This window comes from Lithobates pipiens, unplaced genomic scaffold (genome assembly GCF_037356315.1).
Source record: "Lithobates pipiens isolate NorthernLeopardFrog02 unplaced genomic scaffold, aLitPip1_a1.2 Scaffold_13, whole genome shotgun sequence".
Classification (NCBI taxonomy): domain Eukaryota; kingdom Metazoa; phylum Chordata; class Amphibia; order Anura; family Ranidae; genus Lithobates; species Lithobates pipiens.
This window is the reverse complement of record NW_027507718.1, coordinates 126,176,344-126,199,574: the sequence shown is the minus strand read 5'-3', so window position 1 is coordinate 126,199,574 and position 23,231 is coordinate 126,176,344. Positions and strand designations below refer to the sequence as shown.

Genomic DNA, 23,231 nt, shown 5'->3' with positions numbered 1-23,231 from the left:
GTTCACTCCCTATATAACCCCTCCTCCTATCATAAGTACCTCAGTTTTTGTAGCAAAGCAATATACCAAACACCATAAAGAGGGGAGGGACCTCTGTGTCCCATAATGTATGCCAAGAAAAGGATTTTACAGGTAAGCTGTTATAAAAATCATATTTTCTTTATCGTATATCATGGGACACAAAGCACCATAGTAATCACTATGTGGGACGTCCAATAGCAATGAGGGAGACACAACCCGTAGGGCACCCCCAGACTTGAGGACCTATACTGCTGCCTGTGGCACACTGCACCCAAAGAAGATATCCTGATGCCTTCTTACATCTACCTGATAAAACTTGGTGAATGTATGTACTGAAGACCAAGTTGCAGCCTTACAGATCAGAGCCATGGAGGCCTGGTGACACACTGCCCAAGAAGCCCTGGTAGAGTGCGCTTTGACTTGAAAAGGTGGAATCTTACCCCTTAAATCATAAGTCTGAATTATAACTTGCCAAATCTACTTAACGGCCGTGGATTTTGATGCTGCCTGTCCTTTCTTAGGACCCTCTGGCAGTACAAACAAGATAGCAGTCTTCCGGATCTGAGCAGTCGCCTTTAAATAGACCTTGACTGCTCTCACCACATCAAGACAATGTAGTGACTTCTCTTCCCTGGAACATGGTTTTGGAAAAACGATGGCAGGACAATATCTTGGTTCAGGTGAAAACCTGAGACCACTTTTAGCAGAAAACCTGGACGAGGGTGCAACACTACTCTGTCCTTGTGAATAATCAAGTATGGCTCTTTACAAGAAAGAGCAGCTAATTACGAAACCCTCCTGAGGATATAGCAACCAAGAAGGACTAATGCTGCGTACACACGGTCAGAATTTCGGCCAGCAAAAGACCGATGAGAGCTTTTCGTCGGAAAATGCGACCGTGTGTGGCCGAATTTCCGCCAGCAAAAGATAGGGGGCAGGATCTTAATTTTTCAGACGGAAAAAGTTTCTATTGGAAATTCCGATTGTGTGTATGTAATTCCGACACGCAAAAACTCACGCATGCTCAGATTCAACTACGAGACGAAAGCTATTGGCTACTGGCTATTGAACTTCCTTTTTCTAGTCCTGTCATACGTGTTGTACATCACTGCTTTCTTGATGGTCGGAAATTTGGTGTGACGGTGTGTATGCAAGACAGCATGAGCGAAATCTCGGGAAAACAATCAGAGCTTTTTCCAACCAAAATTCACATCGTGTGTACGCAGCATCAGGGAATATGCTGTATTAATTCAAATGGCTGTTTTTGTAACACTGACAAAACTAAGTTCAAGTCCCAAGGGTTCAAAGGTGATCTAACTGGCAGATGCACCCCCTGCATAAAACCCCAGACTAAAGAATGTGATGCAAGCAGTCTTTGAAATAAGAGCGATAAAGCTGAGACTTGGCCCTTAATAGTAGTCAAGGCCAATTTTATCTCTACCCCTAATTGTAAAAAGGCAATAATTCTGCCTATGATATACTTCTGAGGGTGCCAACCCTTGGATTCACAGCAGAAAACATAAGCCCTTCAGACTGTATAATATATAGTTCTGGAAGCTGGCTTCCTTGCATTAATCAAGGTAGAGATAACTGACCCGGAAAGCCCACACTTTTTCAGAATGTGGGTTTCAATAGCCAAGCCATTAAATTTAGAGTTTTTAAGGTAGGATGGAATATCGGCCCCTGTGAGAGTAGTCTGTCCGTAGTTGAAGGGACCATGGATCCTCCACCGCCATCTTTACGAATTCTGCATACCAGGACCTTCTGGGGCATGCTGGGGTTACCAGAATTACCGGTTTTATTTCCAGCCTGATCCTGCAAAGAGGTTGTGGCAGCAACTGAATACCAATGCATCTGTTCCGAGTGGATCCCTTGTTCTGGACACAAAGTTGACCAACTTCATGTTGAAACTGGACACCAGAAGATCTACGTCCGGAGTCCCCCATCTTTGGAAAACAGCTCAAAAAATGTCGGGGTGAAGGGACCATTCCCCCGGGAATAACTTCTGGCGACTCAAGTAGTAGCATGTTGTTCTGTGGATATTTGTTGCGAAGGTAGATATCACTTTGTGTGCAGCTGTGTTTTATTATTGAATTTACTACTTGTGCTGTTCATTATTTTACTTATTGGTTTTGTTTAAAATTGATATTTAGCTTATGGGGCATTAAGCTGATATGCAGTGAAATGTACTTGTTGCCTCTTACAAGTGAATATTTAAAAATACAAGTTTGAGTGATCGTGTTCTGATGCTAGCAGAGAAACTATGTTTGGAGTTTAGGTATTTGATATGTAGGTCTAGAATAAAATATAACAAACATCATGGAATTCCTAAGATATATCTATAACACAGTTGTGATACTAGCACTTCATACTACTAGAAGAAATATATTGCTTATTCTGTTAAAGAAAACATGATTGCTGCATGCTGCTGCTGAAAGAGTATTATAAAATGACGTCTATGCCTATATATTTCATACCAGACATCTGCGAAGGTGGTGAACACGCCATCTTTAAGGGATTCCGGGGACATCCACCTGACTGGTAACAACCCTTTTCCACCTTTTCGATAATAGTCTGTCTCATATATGTCACGAGTCATCCCAAAATCTATGAGGAAAAGTTTGACAGTTTGTAGATAAGTGATACTGAAAAATGAATTAAAGAAATATACTGTGATCATTTTGTCACATTTTTCAAATTAAAGGATCATTGAATATGTGTGCAAAATCCTAGCCATTATTTTTTTCTAAGGATTTCCCAGGTAACTACAAAAGATATGTCTTTTTGATTGTGTAAAGAAAGTCCCCTAGAACCAAATTTATAATAAGCTCCTAGGGGTTTGCACTAAACCCAGGGCTGCCGTTGCACTTTCATTTGCAGTACTACCTGCTGGTGAAATCTGGTTGTTTTTGAAAACCCGGTGGAATACTTTATGTGGAGCATTATATTCACCAGCGCCTTTCTAGATTATCCATGACAATACTACTATATTTAAACTGCACATTCCTCAATCTAAATTCTCTGTAAGAATTGATTATCAAAATGAATCAAAGCAACATAATGTGTTAATCTAAAACATTTTAAAGTGGAAGTAAACTCCCCTATCGTTTTCATCCACGGAAGCTGCCATCTTTGCCTCTGTTTAATCTTCAGCTGCCACAGTGCTGCACATGTGATCCGTTATGACACCAGCCATTGGGTGGTTTGACAGTTTGGTTGAGAGCACAGCCAATGTGCAGTTAGAATTCCCGGCATGCCATTTTTTGAAACTGTTTAAATCGATGGGTTTACTTCCACTTTAACATAATGAGCACTGCACATTCCTTACAAAAATCCGATTACCGTAGTTCAAAAGGAACTTAAGCTGCTTTAACCCACCTCCAATTTTCACAGTGAAATCTTCTGCAACCATGCAGTTTCGAGCAGCCAAATCACGATGTACAAATTTTTTGGCATTGAGATAAGCCATGCCATCAGAAATCTCTGCAGACATCTGAATCATTTCCCGTATTGACGGAGCTGGACGGCCTGGATTATTCTGAAGCAAGGAAATAAAATAACAAATGTAGCACTTTATAATTTTGAAATGAGAAAAGTTGGTAAAAGTTATCTGGTCAAAATGTAACAACATATTCACTTCCTAGATGTATTTCAATACTTCCTAGCGACCTAGCTTAATCCTGTTACTCTGAATGATCTTGACGTTAGTAAATTTACTCTGTGAAGATCTCTACACTTTTTTGAACTGTGATACATATTCACTATGCCTTTTGGAAAGACACCGCTGTCACATTTCACAGAGCCTGCCTTCTGAACTACAAAGGTGCTGAAAGGAGGAATTTCAGTACAGGAATCCCTGCTTGCAGGCAAGATATCATGGGACAAATAGTCCTTAAAAATCAAAAGTAAACAGCAGAGGAGAAGGCAAAGCATGCAGGGAATCCAGGAAGTTGTGGAAAGAGATGACCATCTCCTCTTCATTCTTTACTGGCTTTAATCTAAAGGCAATTCCAAGAGACAAAAAGGCATGTATAGAAGTGCAAGTCTTTATGTATATTCTTACCTTTTAACTTCCCTCATTACCCACTTGCTGACCGGGCCATAGACAAATGACACCCTTGGTCAGAAGTGGAATACCGGGGTTAAGGCTTCAGCAGAATGCCATAAACCTGGTATTTTTTTTTCACCAGACAGCGACACTCTAACAGATAAACGTGGTCCGAGCAGCAGAATCGTTGCTAGATCACTTTAGAAGCATTGGGGCGGGTCCCCCCGCCCCTTCCCAGTGATTCTCGGGCTTACCTGGATGATCGGTAGCCCCGAGAACCAATCCGGTGGTTGCGGGAGCTGGTAACAGTGATGAGCAGAGAAAACATGGCCTCCCCTCATCTCTTTTTTTTTTTTAAAAGGTGTTTATTTAAATTTTTAACATACAGCTTACACAACAATCAAGATACATATCGAATAGCATCACTCCAGAGATGCAGACAGAGGCATAAACCCACAGGATATAGCGTAAAGTAATGCATGTAGTGGCCCGAGCACCGCCCCATGTAGGCAACCCACCACGCAGCGAGCTGACACACAGACCGCTGCCTACACCGTTATCAGTGCAAAAACGATGGCGTTACTCGGTACACCCCAAAAACCCAAAATATATGGTGGGGATGCACCACTGGAGTAAGCAAAACAGTTAAATACAAAAAACACAGAGAACCCCAAAAAAACATAGACACAAAAAGTCAAGCAGGCATCCCAACACACACACAACCCTTCCACACAAGTCACCGTCCCACTGCACAGTATCATTTTTAACGTAGATAGCAGCTTCTTAAGGTCATATAATTGCTAACTTCTACCATAATTCGCCCCTCCCCCCTATACCCAGCATCACATTCTACGTTACCCGAGGCCCCGGCCCATCCCCCACAGCCCCACCTAGGGGACCTGCGAGGATTGTACCGTCCCCCAGAAAGAACCAGACATCCATCCATGGCTGCCACACCTTATGGAACTTTTTCAAACAGGCTCTATTTTTATACACAATTTTAAATTTGGGGAGTTCACCATTAATAATACCATATAGGGATTGAATCCTTGGAGGGGCACTCTCTTTCCAGTGCAATAAGATCACTTTACGTGCATAAAAAAAAATGGTACGTAGTAAAGTCCGAGCTGATGTCCTGTGGATGAAGTCATTCAGTATACCCAGCAGCCCCACCTCAGGGGTTTGGGGCACCGGGAAAGCAAGATGTTCATCAAAAAAATTAAACAGGTCCTTCCAGTACGAATCCAGTCTAGGACAACTCCAAAACATATGATATAAATCAGCCTTATCAAATGTACATCTAGGGCACAAGGCCTCATTTCTCAGACCCATTCTAGCCAGTCTAGACCGGGTATAATGCAACTGATGAATAAACTTAAATTGCACATATTGATTGGAAGTACTGATAATATCCTGAAAACAATTTTCAGTAGTTTCCTCCCACCCCTCCTTCTGACAGGTCAGGTAACAATCTTTTCCATTTCACAAAAGAATTGTGAAATGGGTCTGCCCCTACCCTGGAAAGGTGACCATAGAAAGTTGTAACCTGTTTAGTAAGATCCGGGTAGGACATCAGGTCCTCCATAGGAGACTCCTGAAGCTCTATGGTCAGGGAGCCAAACTGTGCCTGGATGGCATGTCGAAGAAGTAGGTACTTGTAGAAAAATGTATGATCTATTGTAAAGGTACCCCGTAAATTTTCAAAGGATTCAAATACATTTCCCTTAATTATATGGGACAAGCGCAGTATATGCAGCCTGGTCCACCATTGGGAGTCTGGATGTCAACGCAATTCAGGCAGACTAGGATTGTCCCATAGTGGGGTTTGCGGTGACCTGCCAGGGGTGGTAATTGAAAGCAGCTTCTCTCCCTCTCTCCAGGCCAGTAAACCCACCTCCATAGGGGAAAACCTAGAGCACTTAGAATATAGAGCCCTATGCAGTACGTCATTGACTGTGTCAAACGGTGCATGTAGGATTGAAATGAAAGTGGCGGAGGGGGTCTGAGGGCTGGAATGCAGCCAATCATATACATAGGTAAGTTGGGAGGCAAGAAAGTGTATAAATTTGGGTGGGCCAGGCCCCCTTTCGATTTGGGGGATTGCAAAGATGCCTTGGCAATCCGCGGGTGGGAATTTTGCCAGATAAAGGAGGACACAATAGACTCTATTTTTAGAAAAAACTTTTTAGGGAGATAAACCGGAGCAGCTTGAAAACAATATAAATATTTAGGGAGAAATATCATTTTAAATACGTTGATACGTCCTATTAAATTGAGAGGGAGAGTTGCCCATGTTTGGAGTTTGTCAACCATCTGTTTTGTAATAGGGGCAATATTTAAGTCTTCGTATTTGGGAAGCTTGTTATGAATCTGAATGCCCAGATACTTAAATGTCTGGGACGTCTGAAGTTTAGAAGTGTTCAAGTAATCATAGGAGCAGTGAGGGCCAATGGGAAAAGCTATCGACTTATCCCAACCAACCCTCAGACCAGACACATCCCCAAACTCTTCTACCACCTGCATAAGGCCACTGAAGGAGCTTTCCTTACCATCTAAATAAATCAAGGCATCATCTGCATACAAAGATATCTTTTCCTCCAGCATCTCCGAGTCGGATGCCCCCTATCCCCGAAGCCTGCCGCACCGCCAGAGCCAAGGGCTCTATGGCGATGGCGAACAGGAGCGGGGACAGGGGACACCCTTGTCTAGTCCCCCTAAATAACCGAAATGGTGAAGAGACATCTCTATTGGTTCGCACCCTCGCACTCGGTTTAGCATATAGCAGGCGGACCCATTTTGTAAATTGTGGGCCAAAGCCCATGTTAGCCATCGTCTCCCACAGGAATGACCAACGCACAGTATCAAAAGCCTTTAACACGTCTAAGGACAACACCAAGCTACTATGCTTATCCCTGCATGCTCTATGGATATGTAGATATAATCTGCGTATATTGTCAAATGTGCTACGTCCAGGCATAAAACCAGCCTGATCTGGCGATATCAAAGTAAGTATGACTTTTTGCAATCGAAGAGCTAAGATCTTGGCCAAAATTTTTGCGTCATTATTGAGGAGGGAAATGGGACGGTAGGACTCGCATAACAGTTTGTTTTTGCCCGGCTTGGGCAAAACCACTATCAGAGCCTCATTCATGGAATCAGGAAGAGAGCTCAAGTTCAGGGACGCTCGGTAAGTAAGGAGTAGTTTAGGAGCTATCAATTCAGTGTAGGTCTGATACCACGCCGAAGGGATACCATCCAGGCCAGGAGCCTTCGATGGCGGTAGGGAACCTATCGCTGTTTCCACCTCCTCAAGAGTGATTTCCCGTTCCAAGAGGTCCCGCTGAGCGTCCTCCAGGCCAGGAAACATCAACGACGAGAAGAAACCCCTAAATGTAGCCTCCGAGGGGGCGCCGGATTGTCATATAGTCTACTGTAGTATGAGGTAAATTCCTGATTTATAGCTACAGGATCCTCGGTAGTGGAGCCATCGGTCAGTTGTATGGCAGAGATGGAACTATCCAAATAGTTATTATGGGCAAGAAAGGCTAGCAGCCTCCCGTTCTTCCCCCCGTGTTCATGTAATTTTGCCATCAAGTGTAGTTGTTGTATTTTAGTCGTGTCCACAAGATGTAACTGCAACATCTCCTGGGCAGTCGTCAGCTCACCTCGGGTAGTCTCTGTCGGGTTTAGCGTATGCCTACATCTAGCCTCCTCAAGGGAACGTTCAAGTTCCGATTGTTGGGCCCTCCCAGCTCGTCTATAATGCTTAATGCGGGATATGTACGATCCACGCAAAACCGCCTTAAAGGCATCCCACGTGGGGCCCGCTGCTGTGGTGTCAGTGTTAGTGGACCAATAGTCCGTCATAGCCGATGGGATGGCCTCTTGTATCCCCGGTGTGGACACCCACAAGGGGCTAAGTTTCCACACCCTAAATGAAGGACAATGCCCCAGGGTAAGAGTAACCTGTAGTAGTGAGTGACTCGACACTGTTTGAGAGACATATTTAATTGCCCTGACAACCGGCAGAAAGTCCCCAGTGGCCAGTGCATAGTCCAGCCTGGACAGAGAACCATAGGTTTTGGATTGACAGGAGAATACCTTTTCCCCCGGGAACTTCCAACGCCAAATATCTACATATCCATACGCCTCACAACATTTACTAAACATCCTGGACTCATTCACATGAGGTTTCAGTCTATCCAAATTGGGCTGTAACACAGAGTTAAAATCCCCCACAATGAACGTAGGGTAAACAGGTAACAGTGATAACTTAACGCTCAAATCTTAGAATACCGTGGCTGTGGCCGGCGGAGGAACATTTTTTTGATTTTTGAGCCCACCAGATGAGTCTCCTGTAGACAGAGAATATGCGGGTGCAATCGTTTGATTTGCTCAAACACCAATGCACGTTTAAATTTGGAATTCAGCCCCAGCACATTCCATGAGCAAATGTTTACCTCAGCCATGGGGGGGGGGTTGGTAATATCGCCCAAGTGGGAATAAGCGAGCGCAGCCTGTCCAGGGGCCCCAGGACAGTCCCCCGCCAAGCAGACAGAGCCACAGCACTTCCAGTGGGACAATGTGACACACACACACACATCCATCCATCCTCCTCACACACCTCAACCATACAACAGACAACAAATAAAGAGCTGCCAACAAGCAGCAACAACCCTGCCCTGCTCCCACGGAAATGGAGCGGCTTGTACCCAAAACTAGGGCCATGCATGGGGCGCATGGCCTGATATCCATGTGATTAACCGTAACAAGGCAACTTCACCACTGAGTGGCTCAACATCGTTCTCCTAGAGCAGCTCCCAGATACTCAACCAAAAAAAAATGGGGGAGTAAAAGTGTCCCGCAAACATTGTTGATCCCATTATGTTTCAACAAGAGCAGCAGAGACTCGCCGCACTGACCAGAGGTAGAATCAAAGATGGGGAGGGCAAAAGAAAACAGACGTCAACCATCCAGGCCAACATCCTTCAGGCAGGATCTCGAGGGGGTTGTGGTAGGGACTCCCACCATGCGATGACGTTCTTGGGTGACTGGAAGAAAAGAACCTTCTCTCGATGGACAATGCGCAGGGTAGCCGGGAATATCATAGAGTACTTCACTGCATGTTCTCTCAACTTTTGTTTAACAGACTGGAATTGTGCCCTTTGGTTGCGAACAGCCACCGAATAATCTGGGTACAGTGACACTGTAGCATTGTTAATCTTCAGACTGCCTTTTGTTCTGGCTGCCCGCAATATAGCATCTCTGTCCCTGTAGTTCAGCAACCTGATAACCATGGTGCGTGGCAGATTGCCTGCAGGGAGAGGTCTGCCCGGGACTCTGTGAGCCTGTTCTATCACAAAGCAAGGGGACAGTGTGTCACGGCCAAACTCCTGCTCCAATTAACTTTCCAAAAAGGCCACTGGGTCAGACCCCTCCACCTGCTCAGGAAGGCCCACCAGCCTCAGGTTATTGCATCTGAGGCGGTTCTCGAGGTCGTCCACCTTGTCTTCTAGGGAGGCTATTTTACCCCCTGCAGTATTGAGTTTAGGCAATAAGGGGATAACTGAGTCTTCCAAGTCACTAATACGTTTTTCAGTCTCATCCACCCTTCCACATATTTTCTGAACATCCTGCCTCAACAGGGTAAAGTCACTTTTGATTTCAGCCACTGTCCCCATAAGAGCAGCATGGTTTACCTTAATGGTCTGCAGCACCTCAGCAAGCGTAGGCCCTCGTTCCTTCTCCTCCGCCTCCTCCCCCGCCGAGATCTGTGACACCAGGATCGGAGGGTCCGGCTGTCCCGGGGAGGACGGCGGAGAGGCCTCCCCAAAGAGATCCGGCGTGGAGGCTGGAGAATCACAGGGCTCCGCGGCGGTGGTCCGGCGGCCATCTTGGCCCGAGCGTGTGTGCACTAACATTTGCGCCTGCGGCTGCCTTCTGCGTTTGCCCATCCGCCGATATCACCTTCCAAGGAAGCGGGGGGGAGTCCTCCGGTACAGGCGGCGTCTTTCGTTCGGTATATAGTGAGGGATTAACCCAGGATGGAGCAGGATTGTAGCAGGAGATGTCGGAGCTGCACAGAAAGACGTCCGCTCACATGACCACCTAGGCCACGCCCCGCCTCCCCTCATCTCTATGCTCTTTTAAAGCACTAGATCAAGGGTCTCCAAACATTTCACTTCGAGGGCCACGTTGTATATTTTACACAAATTTGCAGGCTGAAAAAAAAATAGGATTTTTAAAACAGCTTACCTGTAAAATCCTTTTCTTTGCTGTACATCAGGGACACAGAGCCATAGTAATAACTATTTGGGTTATATCGGACTGTCAGGTGCTGGACACTGGCACGCCCCTAAGGCATGTACTCCCCTATATAACCCCTCCCATTACTGGGAGTCCTCAGTTTTGTAGCCAAGCAATACAAGTGTATCCCAAAGAAGGGAGGGACCTTTGTGTCCCCTGAGGTACATCAAAGAAAAGGATTTTACAGGTAAGCTGTTATAAAAATCCTATTTTATTTTCTTACATCAGGGGACACAGAGCCATAGTAATTACTATGTGGGATGTCCCATAGCAATGGCAAATGAAGGGGGGAAACATAAAAAAAAAACAGGAGACCAGAGGACTCATACTGCAGTATGCAATATCCTCATGACCTTTAATATCGGTTTGATAAAATCTGATAAACGTATGAACCGAAGACAAAGTTGCGGTCTTACATATCTGAGCCATAGAGGCCTGATGATGCACCACCCAAGAGGCACTAATCGCCCCAGATGAGTGTGCTCTAACATGAGAAGGAAGAATTTTTTTCTTTAAACTGAAGCTTGAACAATCACTTGACGAATCCATTTGGAAAATAGTAGATCTTGACGCTGCCTGTCCATATTTTGGACCCTCTGGCAGTACAAACAAAACCCGTCTGACCGACAAGATTCTCGGGCCAGATGTACTACCTGAAACTTCCAAAAAAAGTTGATAGGCAAGGTCCTCTAACCTGGAACATCTCCCTTGGACAGAATCTTCTTCCAGGGCTGCTCCCCAGCCTAGAAGTCTGGCATTTGTTGTTAACACCTTCCAGGATAAATATTTTCTCCTTTTTCTGGATAACCTCAAATTTAGGCTCCGACTTATGTCGGGAGCCAAGTGTATTGAAAACAAAAACAAGGCCTGAATCTTTTTTATTCCAGACTGACAGGATGGTGTCTTGAAGCAGTTCTTAAGTAAAACTGCGCGTAAGGGACAGCCTTGAAGGAGGCCACCATTTTCCCTAAAAAATCTCCTGCACAGCCGGATGAAGGCTTTGTTTTGATAAGTTAAATTAGTCCTACAATGGAAACCGATTTCTGTCTGGGGTAAGAATACCTTCTTTTGTATGGCATCTATAACCAGCCCCCGAGTACTGTAATCTCCTTGATGGTTTTAAGGAGAATCTTCCTAGGTTGAGTATCCAACCTAGAGATTTCAGATATTTACGGCTGAGATTAGACTCTGGTTTTAGACCTGAGACTGAATGCTCTATTATAAGTAGATCTTCTAATAGGCTAAGACCGCTATGCCTTGAGCCCTTAACCACTTTCAGGCCGGACCATTTTGCTGGCTTAAGACCAGACCACTTTTTGTAATTCGGCACTGCGTCGATTTAACTGAGAATTGCGCGGTCGTGCGACGTGGCTCCCAAACAAAATTAACGTCCTTTTTTTCCCCACAAATAATGCTTTCTTTTGGTGGTATTTGATCACCCCTGCGGTTTTTATTTTTTGCGCTATAAACAAAAATAGAGCGACAATTTAGAAAAATGCATTATTATTTACTTTTTGTTATAAATATCCCCCAAAAATATGTAAAAAAAAAAATTTTTCCCTTAGTTTAGGCCGATACGTATTCTTCTACATATTTTTAGTAAGAAAAAAAAAATCGCAATAAGCGATTATTGATTGGTTTGGGCAAAAGTTATAGCGTTTACAAAATAGGGGATAGTTTTATGGCATTTTTATTAATAATTTTTTTTACTAGTAATGGCGGCATTCAGCGATTTTTATTGTGACTGCGACATTATGGCGGACACATCGGAAATTTTTGACACATTCTTGGGACCATTGTCATTTATACAGCAATCACTGCTGTACAAATGCAGTCATTCCTGTGTAAATGACACTGGCAGTGAAGGGCTTAACCAGTGGGTGGCAGTGTAGGGGTTAAGTGTTCCTAGGGGCGTGTTACTAACTGTGGGGGGCTGGGCTTTGTTTTAGTAAACACTGATCTCTGCTCCAATCACATGGAGCAGAGATCAGCGTCACTTGTTGCTAGGCAGAACGGAGAGATGCTGTTTACAAAGGCATCTCCTCGTTCAGCCGCCCCGTGAGACGATCGCGGGTATGCCTGCGGCGATAGAGTCCGCGGGACCCGTGACCGGACTCACGGGGGTCCCGACCGGTACGCGAGCATGCTGCTGCCGGCGGCACGCTCGCGATGGCAGGGCCATATTTAAAACTGGACGTACCTGTACGCCAATATGCCTGCCCGTGCCATTCTGCCGATGTACATTGGCGTGCACCGGTCGGGAAATGGTTAATCTGGTTAAAGGAGGTGCCAGAATCTTTCAGAACACTTGTGGTGCTGTGGCTACAACTGAAAAGATAATTTTATATTTCAAACCGCAGAAATTTCTGGTAAGCAGGAAAATTTGGCACATGGAGATATGCAACTTCCCTCCTTGCAGGATGGACACAGCCAATCGAATTATGAAAGGATCGGATGTTTAAGTGCCGATTCAGATCTTCGAGATCTAGAATGGATCTTACCTGTTTGGTTCTGGAACCTTAAAAGGTTTGAGCCAAAACCCCCCGTTCCAGTAAGGGGACCTCTGATATCACCGACTGGGATAACAGCTGATCCAGAGCCCAGAAAGAGAGACCTTTTTTTTTCTCTGGATCCTTAGGAACATTCTCAGAGGAGACGCAAACTGCCCCATCAGCAGCCCAAGGACGCCACAGGCAGCACCCAAACAGGGACCTGAACCCCAGACCCTCAGATCAAAAAAAAAATGCTCTACCGACTGAGCCATCCGGGCTCTCGGAACTCGTCGTAACCTAGAGAAAAAATTGCAGAAATCCATCTGTCTTGACATTGTTCCTGCCAGATCTTGAGAATCGCAGGACCTTTCCCCTCACTCGAACGAGTGGGGGTGCCCCTTCATGAGAAGGCTTTAGCATTCTGCTTTGTGGGCTTTCTGCCCCAATATCCTGGTGCTGCCCTTGGGGACTTTGCCTTGAACCTGACGGTTGAGGCCATCGAGACTGCCTAGAGGCAGATGCCCCAGGCATAGGAGGAGGCAGCACGATAAAAGGAGAAATGTTTGAACCTCTTTTTACTGGAAAAGAAAGCTTTACCCTATTAGAGGTCTTTTGGATGTACTTATCCACTCTAAATAGCCATACCCCAGGAAGTAAACAAACTGGCTAGGAGCTTTTTACACAGTGCTTTGGATGATCAATATTTCAGCCACAGAACTCTGCGAGAACGCACTAGTCCAAGCATAAGCCATAATGTTTAAATGATAGAGTCTTTCATAGCATCTACTGTGAGACATAGTGCGTCAGATACACCAGCCCATTGCCGGGGCTGCTGGTCAGGCAGAATTTCAGATATCTCCACAAACTGTTCCTTAACCCTTTGAAGTCCACCTTTTCCAATGAGTTAGCGTGACTCAAAATGTGCACCATCAAAATGGTGGAGCAGATGTTAAAGGGTTAATGGACTGAGATACACCAATTGCAGCAAGAACCAGCTGCGCTACTGAACTGCAAAAGACATCTTGTCTTTAAAAGGAAGTTCCAACTTTAAATTGCTGGATCCTTTAACATCAGTGGACATCCACATAACATCCACTGGACATGTGAGACTCTGCTCACTGAGGTGATTGCAGCATCAATTGCTGGAACCCCCCCATTTTCTTCATAGAAATGTTCCTATTCAGAATACATAAGCTATGCATGAATAGGAAAAAAACATCTCCAGGTGGGGGAGGTTCTAATGAACCTATATAGAGGTAGATACCTCAAGAGCCTGTGCTGCGGGCAACAAAAGGGTTAAGTAAGGGAGTACACAAGCACCTGACTTGTGAAGCTACTCCTTCCATATTAGGATCCTCCGAAGAGGAAAAATAAGTATCTTCCAGTATTTGGGAAGATCTACCTGATCCCCAGCCTCCTGAACCTCAACAGGGGCCCTGAGGACTAGATGGGAATCTGCTATGTTTAGTCCTACTATGGAGAGACATCATAGCATTAATCTTCTTTCAAATTTTTAAACGGTAGAAGAAAAAAACCCGTTTGTATGATATAGACACCAACTTAAGTGTTCTACCCCTGACGGCTCAATCTGTCTAGCCGTATCCCTCTCAGAGGAGGATGACATTCCTTTGGAAATGCATTTAGTTTACAGTGCAAAACAAATGACCTTTTGGAGAAGTTCCTGGGCCCATTACCATTCATAGCCTGAAGCATAAAGCAGAGGCACTATGCAAAAGAATGTACATTGCTAGGCTATAGTTCAGTACCATTTGCTGCTATTAACCCTAGCTACTGTAAAGTATAATGTGCCAAAGGAGTAAGCCTGTGTACACTAACCTGACCAAGCCATCCACCTGCTCTGTTCCTCCACAGCCAGCAGCAGCTTTCACACATACAGAGCTGAGACCAGCTTCCTCTATACGTAGTCGGCGTCTGACGCCGTTAGCCACGCCCCTGTGAATTATGGCCCCCTTTACTTTCAAGGGAGGTGTTTTTCCACGCTTAGCGCCATCCTGTGGACCTGTAAGCATGGCGGGGGGGGGTTTAAATCCTCCGCCGAGCAGTCACGGTCTGCCCTTTGAAAAGAAATGTATTTATTTTTTCAAAAGAAAAGAGGTAACTGTTCTGGCATGTCCCCCGTAAGGGGAATAAAGCCAATCTGGGGCACAGGAAGAGACTAAACCCCCCTTTTCTTACCAGAGGGTCTGTTTCGGCTGGAGGAGAGGAGAGTGAAGGCTTCTGCTGTTTCCAGCAACAGGATAGTGAGTGCTCAATACAGCCCCCAGTGGTGACACATAGGCATGACAGCACTATTCATAGAAGGAGAAATTCCTGAGAAAATCTCCCTTACCTTATCCTCGCAGCAGGGTTTTATCAGAGATAAAAACCCAATCTTCACCCTTCACGGTAGGCTCCGAGACCTTATAGGAAACCGTCAGGAACCGTGGAACCTCAGGTTATCCCACAATCCTGGACCTGCGACAGCACCCTGCCAGTAAAAACTTTATGGCCTCACTACCACAAAGTATTGGATCCCAGGGCCCAGAGAAGCATTCGCAAGCTAAACCTCGTTTCTTTGGACACGAGGCCTGGGTGCCATTCATTTAGCCCATGAAAAGACATCAGAACGGATCCGGGCCGCATGGCTAGCCCTCATCAAGGATTACTACCCGTGGAGCTCAGCACAGCACATCTTTACTTGTGACCAACACCTTAGACACTGCTGAAAAAAAACTGAGGACTCGCAGTAATGGGAGGGGTTATATAGGGGAGTACACGCCTTAGGGGCGTGCCAGTGTCCAGCACCTGTCGGTCTGATATAACCCACATAGTAATTACTATGGCTCTGTGTCCCCTGATGTAAGAAAAGAAAATCTGTTATTTATAAATAATCTGCAGCAGCAGAATTGAATTGAATAGGACAGACAGCTGGCAGCGGTGCTGGATGGTGCTCCTTTATACTCCACCAGCACCTAAATGCCTGAACCTCATGCACTGGAACTAAACTTTGTGTCCCCATCATAACCTCCCCACACACACACACATTTGTGTCCCCATCATAGCCCCCACACATTTGTGTCCCCATAAGAGTTTCGCCGCAAATTGGCGTCACAACATTTGTGTCCCTATCAGAGCCTCCCAGCTTATTTGTGTTTCCTTCATAGACCCCCTCACACACACACACACACACACACACACACACACACACAGACTTGTGTCCCCATCACACCCCCATGCACATTTATCCGCCCCTCTCCCCCCCCCCCCAAGCTCCCCTCATATTATCCCATGCACATTTGTGCCCACCTCAGAGTCCTCCCCCACACACATTTGTACCCCCCCAGAGCACTCCCCCTGATACACATTTGAGCCCCCCACACACGTCTTTGTAAAACTCAGAGTCCCTCCCATGCACATCTCTGCCCCCCCCAGAGACCCCTGATGCACATTTGTGTCCCCCTCAGAGCCCTCCCCCACACACATTTGTCCCCCCTCAGAGTCCTCATCCTGTGCATGTTTGTGTCCCCCCTCATGTGCCTCTGAAACTACCAACCAAGCACTAGCTTTAGTGCAGATCCGCCGCACCTTCCAGCTCTGGTCCTTCTGTTACACAGGCATGCTGAGTAAAAAGACACTTATGTTAAAAGCAGGTGGGAGCTGGAAGGTACAGTGGGTCTCCATGGAAGTACTTCACTGACAGTCCTAGCAACCAATAACGGTTCCAGGAAGGGTGGGCATTGTCCGGTAGCAGGGCCTGCTCAGAATACCATTGGAGGAGGGTGAGTATACAGCGGATGTCCCACAACTCGAAAAAGCTTGAGCAGAGACTGGTCCCTGCAAAGAGTCTGAGGACTGAAGCTGCAGGCCGGAAAAAACATCCTAATAGGCCGGATGTGGCCTGTGGGCCATACTTTGGAGACCCCTGCACTAGATCAATGTTTTTGTTTTTTTTCTATTGCTTTACATTGTAGAGGAGAAATGTGGGTCTTATTAAGGAGGACCTGTCACTACTTTCTATCACAAGGGATGTTTACATTTCTTGTGATAGGAATAAAAGTGCTAAAAATTTTTTTTTTTAAAAGAGAAAGTGTAAAAATAAAAATAAATGTAATAAAATAAATAATAGAAAAATATTCCCACTGCTCAGACGCAGTGGTGAATGCATACGTAGGTCATGCCCACATATGTAAATGGTGTTCAAACAACACGTGAGGTATCGACACGAACATCAGAGCAAAAACAATAATTCTAGTACTAGATTATCCCTGTATCTCTAAACTGGCAAACTGTAGAAATGATTAAAGCGTTGCCTATGGAGATTTTTAAGCATCGTAGTTGTTGCCATTCCATGAGCGTCCACAATTTTAAAGCATGATGTGTTGGGTATCTATTTACTCAATGCTTTCATATTTTACAAGATTGGGTTATATATTGTCTTTTGTTTTTTACAATTCATTAAAGTGTATTTTTCTAAACAAATTGTGTTTGAAAAAGTAATTCGCAAATATTGCGTGACATAAAAAAATTGCAACAATCGCCATTTTATTCTCTAGGGTCTCTGATAAAAAAATATATACCGTATTTATCAGCGTATAACATGCACTTTTTCCCCCTTAAAATCAGGGGGAAATCGTGGGTGCGTGTCATACGCTGATCCCCACCGATCTCCACTGATTGTGATGAGAGGAGCGAGCAGAGTCGAGATACACAAAACCGAGTGTACTTTGGCTAGACTCGGCTCCTCTCGCAGTCCCGCCCCCGACTGTGAGTAGAGCCAAGTCTAGCCGAAGTACACTCGGCTTTGTATATGTCGGCGGCGATCGCTTTTCTCCTCTCGCAATCAGTGGAGATGGGCGGGACTGCGAGAGGAGCCGAGTCTAGCCGAAGTACACTCAGCTTTGTGTATCTCGGTTCCACTCGCTCCTCTCCTCCGATCAGCGCCAATTTTAAATGACACAGGGCTGGCTGCAAGGAAACTGGAGAGGCTGCAATGACACAAGGTTGCAGATGGACACTGGGAAGGCTGCATTGATGTGAATTTAAATGTAATGTGCTTCTTTCCTTAAAATTCCCTCCTAAACTTCGGGTGCGTGTTATACACCAATAAATACGGTATATAATGTTTAGGGGTTCCAAGTAATTTTCTAGCAAAAAAACACACATATATATTTTTACATTAATGAGAGAAGTAACAGAATTGGGCAGGTAGGCAAGTGGTTAAACAATGTCAACTGTTCTCACCTCAGCATCAGGGCGCAGTGAACGCAAGTAACTTTTGAGGTCTCCGTGCCCCATCAGTTCCATAATAACCAGTGTAGGCTGACCTTTGGAGACAACACCTATGAGACGAACCTGAAAAAGTAAAGTAGTAATAGAGTGACTTTAAGGCCTCATGCACACTTGGTGTTTTGCTATCTCTCCTAGACTCCTTTCCTCCTGGCAGCAGTGTTTTGCCAGAAAAAAAAATCTTGATGCTTGTAAACGTGCATCAAGAGCTTGGGTATTAATCCATTTCAATGGTCAGAACAAATTATAATTTATTCTGGCCATTGAAATTAATTAATACTCAAGCGCTAAATACGCTTAGCATTGACACGTGCTTAGATGCTTTTCCAGGAGCCAGATGTGCTGGCTGTAGATTTTTTTTATATATAATTTTATATAAATAAATATGCCAGGCACCCTAACAGACAAGTTAAAAATTTCCATGACACCTAACTTTCCAGTCACCAAAAATGAGACCTTCACCTTGCATAGTTGTTTACTACAAGCAAGAGATCTACTTACAGATTATACTGCAAGGCCCATCTATATAAATCCCCTTATGAATGGATTGTAAAAGCTGCCTCAGTATGTATTCAACAGTACTTTCAGGATATTTTCTAGAACACAACTCAATAAATTACCCACTTGATAGTGAGGAAGGTGGGGGCACCAGTATGGAAAGCAGATGATGCTTTGAGCTTCACCAGCTGCTCTAAGAGGGGTTATTTGATAGGTACTATGCTTTATCCATGAAAAACTTTTTACTAAAGAAAAAAAAATATCTGATTGCTTTTCTCCACTTTATTATTAAGCACAGTTACTGTGCAGCTAATAAAAACAAACCTATTATTATACAAATTATTATATTATTATTTTATTATTTTGAGCACTAGGAATGGTTGGTTTAAAGTTGCCTTCTACTACAGGGAGAAAATGATTGTATTTAAAAATTAATTTTAGGTAGATGGCTGGGACAAATCTATTAAAGTGCAAGTCTAGTCATATTCTCATTATACTTAAACCTGCTCGCACCCGCATGCCAAGTCTGTTCCAACTACTCTGCAGAGAAAAGATGTCTATACTTATCAAATGCAGCGGGCGCTATGATCCAGTCACGTGATCAGCTCCCAGATCCAGCTTCAGTGTAGAGGAGGGACAACTGACAACAGGCGCCCCATAGTAAGCCTATATTTGACGTCATCGCACAGGCTCTACAGCCATTGTCAACGATCTCTCTTAATCACTGAAGCGGGTAACTGGACAGATCATGTGACCGGACTGGGGCACTCTCAGCATAGATAAGTATAGACATCTTTACACTACCGGGCAGTTTGCATAGGGCTTGGAATGGGGGTGGGAGCAGGTTTAAATCTAGTTAGGATTTGATTAAATGTCTACTTTAAAGTGTAAGCTCACCTTTACAGAAAAATCTGTAAGGTGAACTTACACAGGACCCCCATCCTCATGACCTGCATGGTGGCGATCACCCGTTCTGAGCCCCGGTATAGCCACCTCAGGGCTCCAGCGCTTAGAAATCCTCTCAGCTTTCTCTCTTCTTCCCTGCTGAGAGGACAGGCTACGAGGGTTATGATTGGTCAGTGCCGCCCACGTGATAGCCGCGAGGTGGCTATACCAGAGCTCCGAATGGGAGATCGCCACTATGCAGGTCAGCGGGATGGGGGGCGAGGTGGGGGTCCTGTGTAATTTCATATAAAGGTGAACTTACCCTTTAAGTAACCAACTTGCAGTTTAGATGGCTGGGACGATTTTATTAGGTAACTGACTTGCAGTTGGAAACTCTTCAAAATAGTTTCAGTGACTTTTAATTCAACAATACACAATGGGTTGGAGCCTCTTACGCTGCCACTTATAGATTATCATGGCTGCTGCAGTCTCCCTAGCCTATTCTAAAAACAGAATGAGGCATTTCAATCATCTTGTCTTATAAATTAAATGTGTAAATCTGAAACTCTCACTTAGTCATGAAGGCACTTTTCATGTAAAAAAATGTCAAATAAACTGGCATATTTTTCTAAAAGAATTATAGTTCTTACCACATGGTGGCAGATGAATGCCTTCATGACTGAGGCTTCATTCAGGAACTCTATCCTCTCCCGAAGACTTGCGGTCTCGTTCACAGTTTTCACAGCAACTCGTACTTCAGCTTCTCCTTTTATTATGTCCTTGGCAATTCCTTCATACACCATTCCAAAGGACCCTTGTCCTAACTCCCGGAGCAAGATGATCTTTTCTCGTGGTACTTCCCATTCGTCTGGAATGTACACTAGGGGAATGATATATTGTTATATTGTGCCATGCATATATACAACCTGTAGCAAAGTTTGTGGACATTTTTCTGACATTCACTGCTGTATCCAAACAGAACCAACAATAGAATTAAAGGAATCTGGTACTGAAGTAAAATATGTAAGCTGCCAAGGTTAACCTCATTATAAAAATTCTAGATGCCTGGCTGCCACTGTTTTTGGTGCACTGGATTCTTGACCTGGAATAAAGCATGCAGGAAGTCATGTCAGAACTCCTGATCTGCATACTTTTTTTCAGGGCAGGGACTCAGAATGCACTGAAGCCCTGATAAATATCCCATATATTAAGTATTTACAAAGCACACGATCATAGGCCCTCATGGTATCTGCACCTGAAGCACATAGAGGGGTCTGTAGCATTGTATCCAACACTGGCGTTCTCACTATTGTTTTTTTTTTTTTGCTGTATTTTATTGTGATCTCCAGCAAGTTTATAGCCCATGGTAAGGAATGATACCACATGCAAAATACAAACACATATACCTAAAAAAAAAAAAAAAGCAAACTCGCACTGGGGTGGAAAAGCATGTTTCTGCAAACTAATTTTAAAATTAAAATTAAAATTCACAGAGGTCCAGTCAGTAAAATTTTCATTCAGCAGTGGTCCGAATCACATATTTAATTCTTAATGGCACCTCTGGACATTGGAAAATGTGCCAGGCATGAGTGCCATACCATATGATGCCGAATGTCTGAGTAGAAGCCGAATGCAGGACGCAATGATGCAAATCTAGCCTCAGATACTTCACATCCCAATCCCGTTATAACATGTGTTCTCGCCCCCCCTGCATATTACAACCCCCCCCCCCTCTGCTTTACTTCACACCCCCACAGTACTGTTTTCAGTTCCCCTTCACATTACAACCCCACTCCATTATATCACAGACCCCCTTCACATCACCAATTTACATCACAGTCCCCCACTTCACAGCAGTGTTCTCAACCCCCCTTCATATTACAGTCCTAAGTCCCCCTTCAGATTCGTGTCCTCACCCCCCTTTATAGAACCTCGCTCTACATTGCAGTCCCCAGGAACCATTCATATCACCCCCCCCCCATACATTCCTGACCTCACCCCACCCCCTTTGAAGAACCCCCTTCACATTGCAATCCCCAGGCTCCCTTCATATTCCTGTCCTCACTCCACCTTTTATATCACATCCCCCCTTCACATGGTCTCTGGCCCCACTTCACATCACCCCCCGGCCTCCCCTTCTGTCCTTCATAGCCACGATATAGCCCTCTTACCTGTACCTAATAATTTACCTAATAATTTAGTTTGGGTACAGTGTAGCATGAACGTGCAATTGTCATTCAAAGTGCGACAGCGCTGAAAGCTGAAAATTGGTCTGGGCAGGAAGGTGTATAAATGCCATGTATTGAAGTGGTTAAACGCAGAGAAGCCCTAATTCTCCTATTCTGGGGTTGCCCAGCAACCCTTCTGGTTCCTCCTGCCTTCGGAGTGCCCCAATAGCAAACTGCAAAGTATAATATAGGGTGCCCTTATAGCAAAGTAAAAAAAAAAAAATTCTGCCTTTAGAACCACTCACTTCCTACCCAGGACTACATGTCCCATGATGCATCGCTCCTCACACACTCACAAGTTCTCAGGCACTTACTGACATGTATGAACGGTGTACTGAGATGTATGTGTGCTGCACTGTGTCTTCTGATGTGTATGGAGGGTGTACTGAGATGTATGTGTGCTCCACTGTATTTCCTGATATGTAAACAAATAATGCATTCTTCATGCAGGCCAATTAATCGGCTGGCCGATTATTCGATCATGAGAATAGATTAGTTGTCGATTGATCTATTAGTTTTTTCAGCCCTAATTGAAAGACTTTCAATCTCAGAAAGGAATATGGCTTGCCAAAGAATCTATTCTTCCAATATTTACAATGCAGGTATGCTTTTGCTGCACAATCTAGGCCAGTGATGGCGAACCTTGGCACCCCAGATGTTTCGGAAATACATTTATCACGATGCTCAACTACACTGCAGAGTGCATGAGCATCATGGGAAATGTAGTTCCAAAACATCTGGGGTGCCACGGTTCACCATCACTGATCTAGGCTGTCTAAATGGGAACTAACCCCACTATAGTGCTTACACATTTGGTATCAACATCCAAGAAAGGGCAGATTTCCTCACTATATGGTTCATTTATGTCAGGTTTCCAAAGCTATGTCCTTTAGATGTAGGACCGGATGGTCGGATTTTATTGCACAAATTCACCAGTGCCAATCAGTGCAGGCTCACCAGTGTGAGTTGGTGCCCATCAATGCAGCCTCAGCAGACCAGCTCAAGATGGCAGACACAAACACCCCTCCATCTTCTCAAACCAGCTCAGGGCGGCTAAAGTGACTGGGTGGCAGACACAATGCCAATCCACACCCCCCACTCCCTTGCCACTGCCTCAGGCGGTGGAGGACACTGCCATTGCAATCCACAACCCCCTATCCCCCAAAGATAGCCAAAGAAAAAGAGGGCAGCCCTGCTGAGTACCCCTGTATAACTGAAATAACTGAATAGGAGCTGACATGGAATTTCGAAAAAGAACCTGTAACCAAGAAAAACACTAATGGAAATCCCTTCCTTCTAAGGACTTCCCGTAGAAAAGGCCATTCAATAGTGTCGAAGGCCTTCTCAATATCTAAAGAAGCGACAGTTCTAAATCCTTCATTTGAGTGCTGAGTATGAAAATTTGTAAAAAGTCTACGTAAATTAAAATCTGACCTAAAAAAAAAAAAAATCACCCTGTGTTTTGCA

At 44.6% G+C, this 23,231-nt stretch overlaps 1 protein-coding gene across 1 annotated transcript in view; it reads right to left on the bottom strand.

Moving 5' to 3' along the window:
* INSR (insulin receptor) overlaps window positions 1–23,231 on the bottom strand; it is a 215,166-nt gene that overhangs the window by 16,877 nt on the left and 175,058 nt on the right. The window contains exons 16-19 of the mRNA XM_077475532.1: window positions 20,187–20,416; window positions 18,109–18,219; window positions 3,400–3,559; window positions 2,499–2,628 (exon numbers count right to left, since the gene is read on the bottom strand). Of these exons, the coding sequence (XP_077331658.1) occupies window positions 2,499–2,628; window positions 3,400–3,559; window positions 18,109–18,219; window positions 20,187–20,416 (631 nt within the window). The remainder of the gene's footprint in view (window positions 1–2,498; window positions 2,629–3,399; window positions 3,560–18,108; window positions 18,220–20,186; window positions 20,417–23,231) is intronic.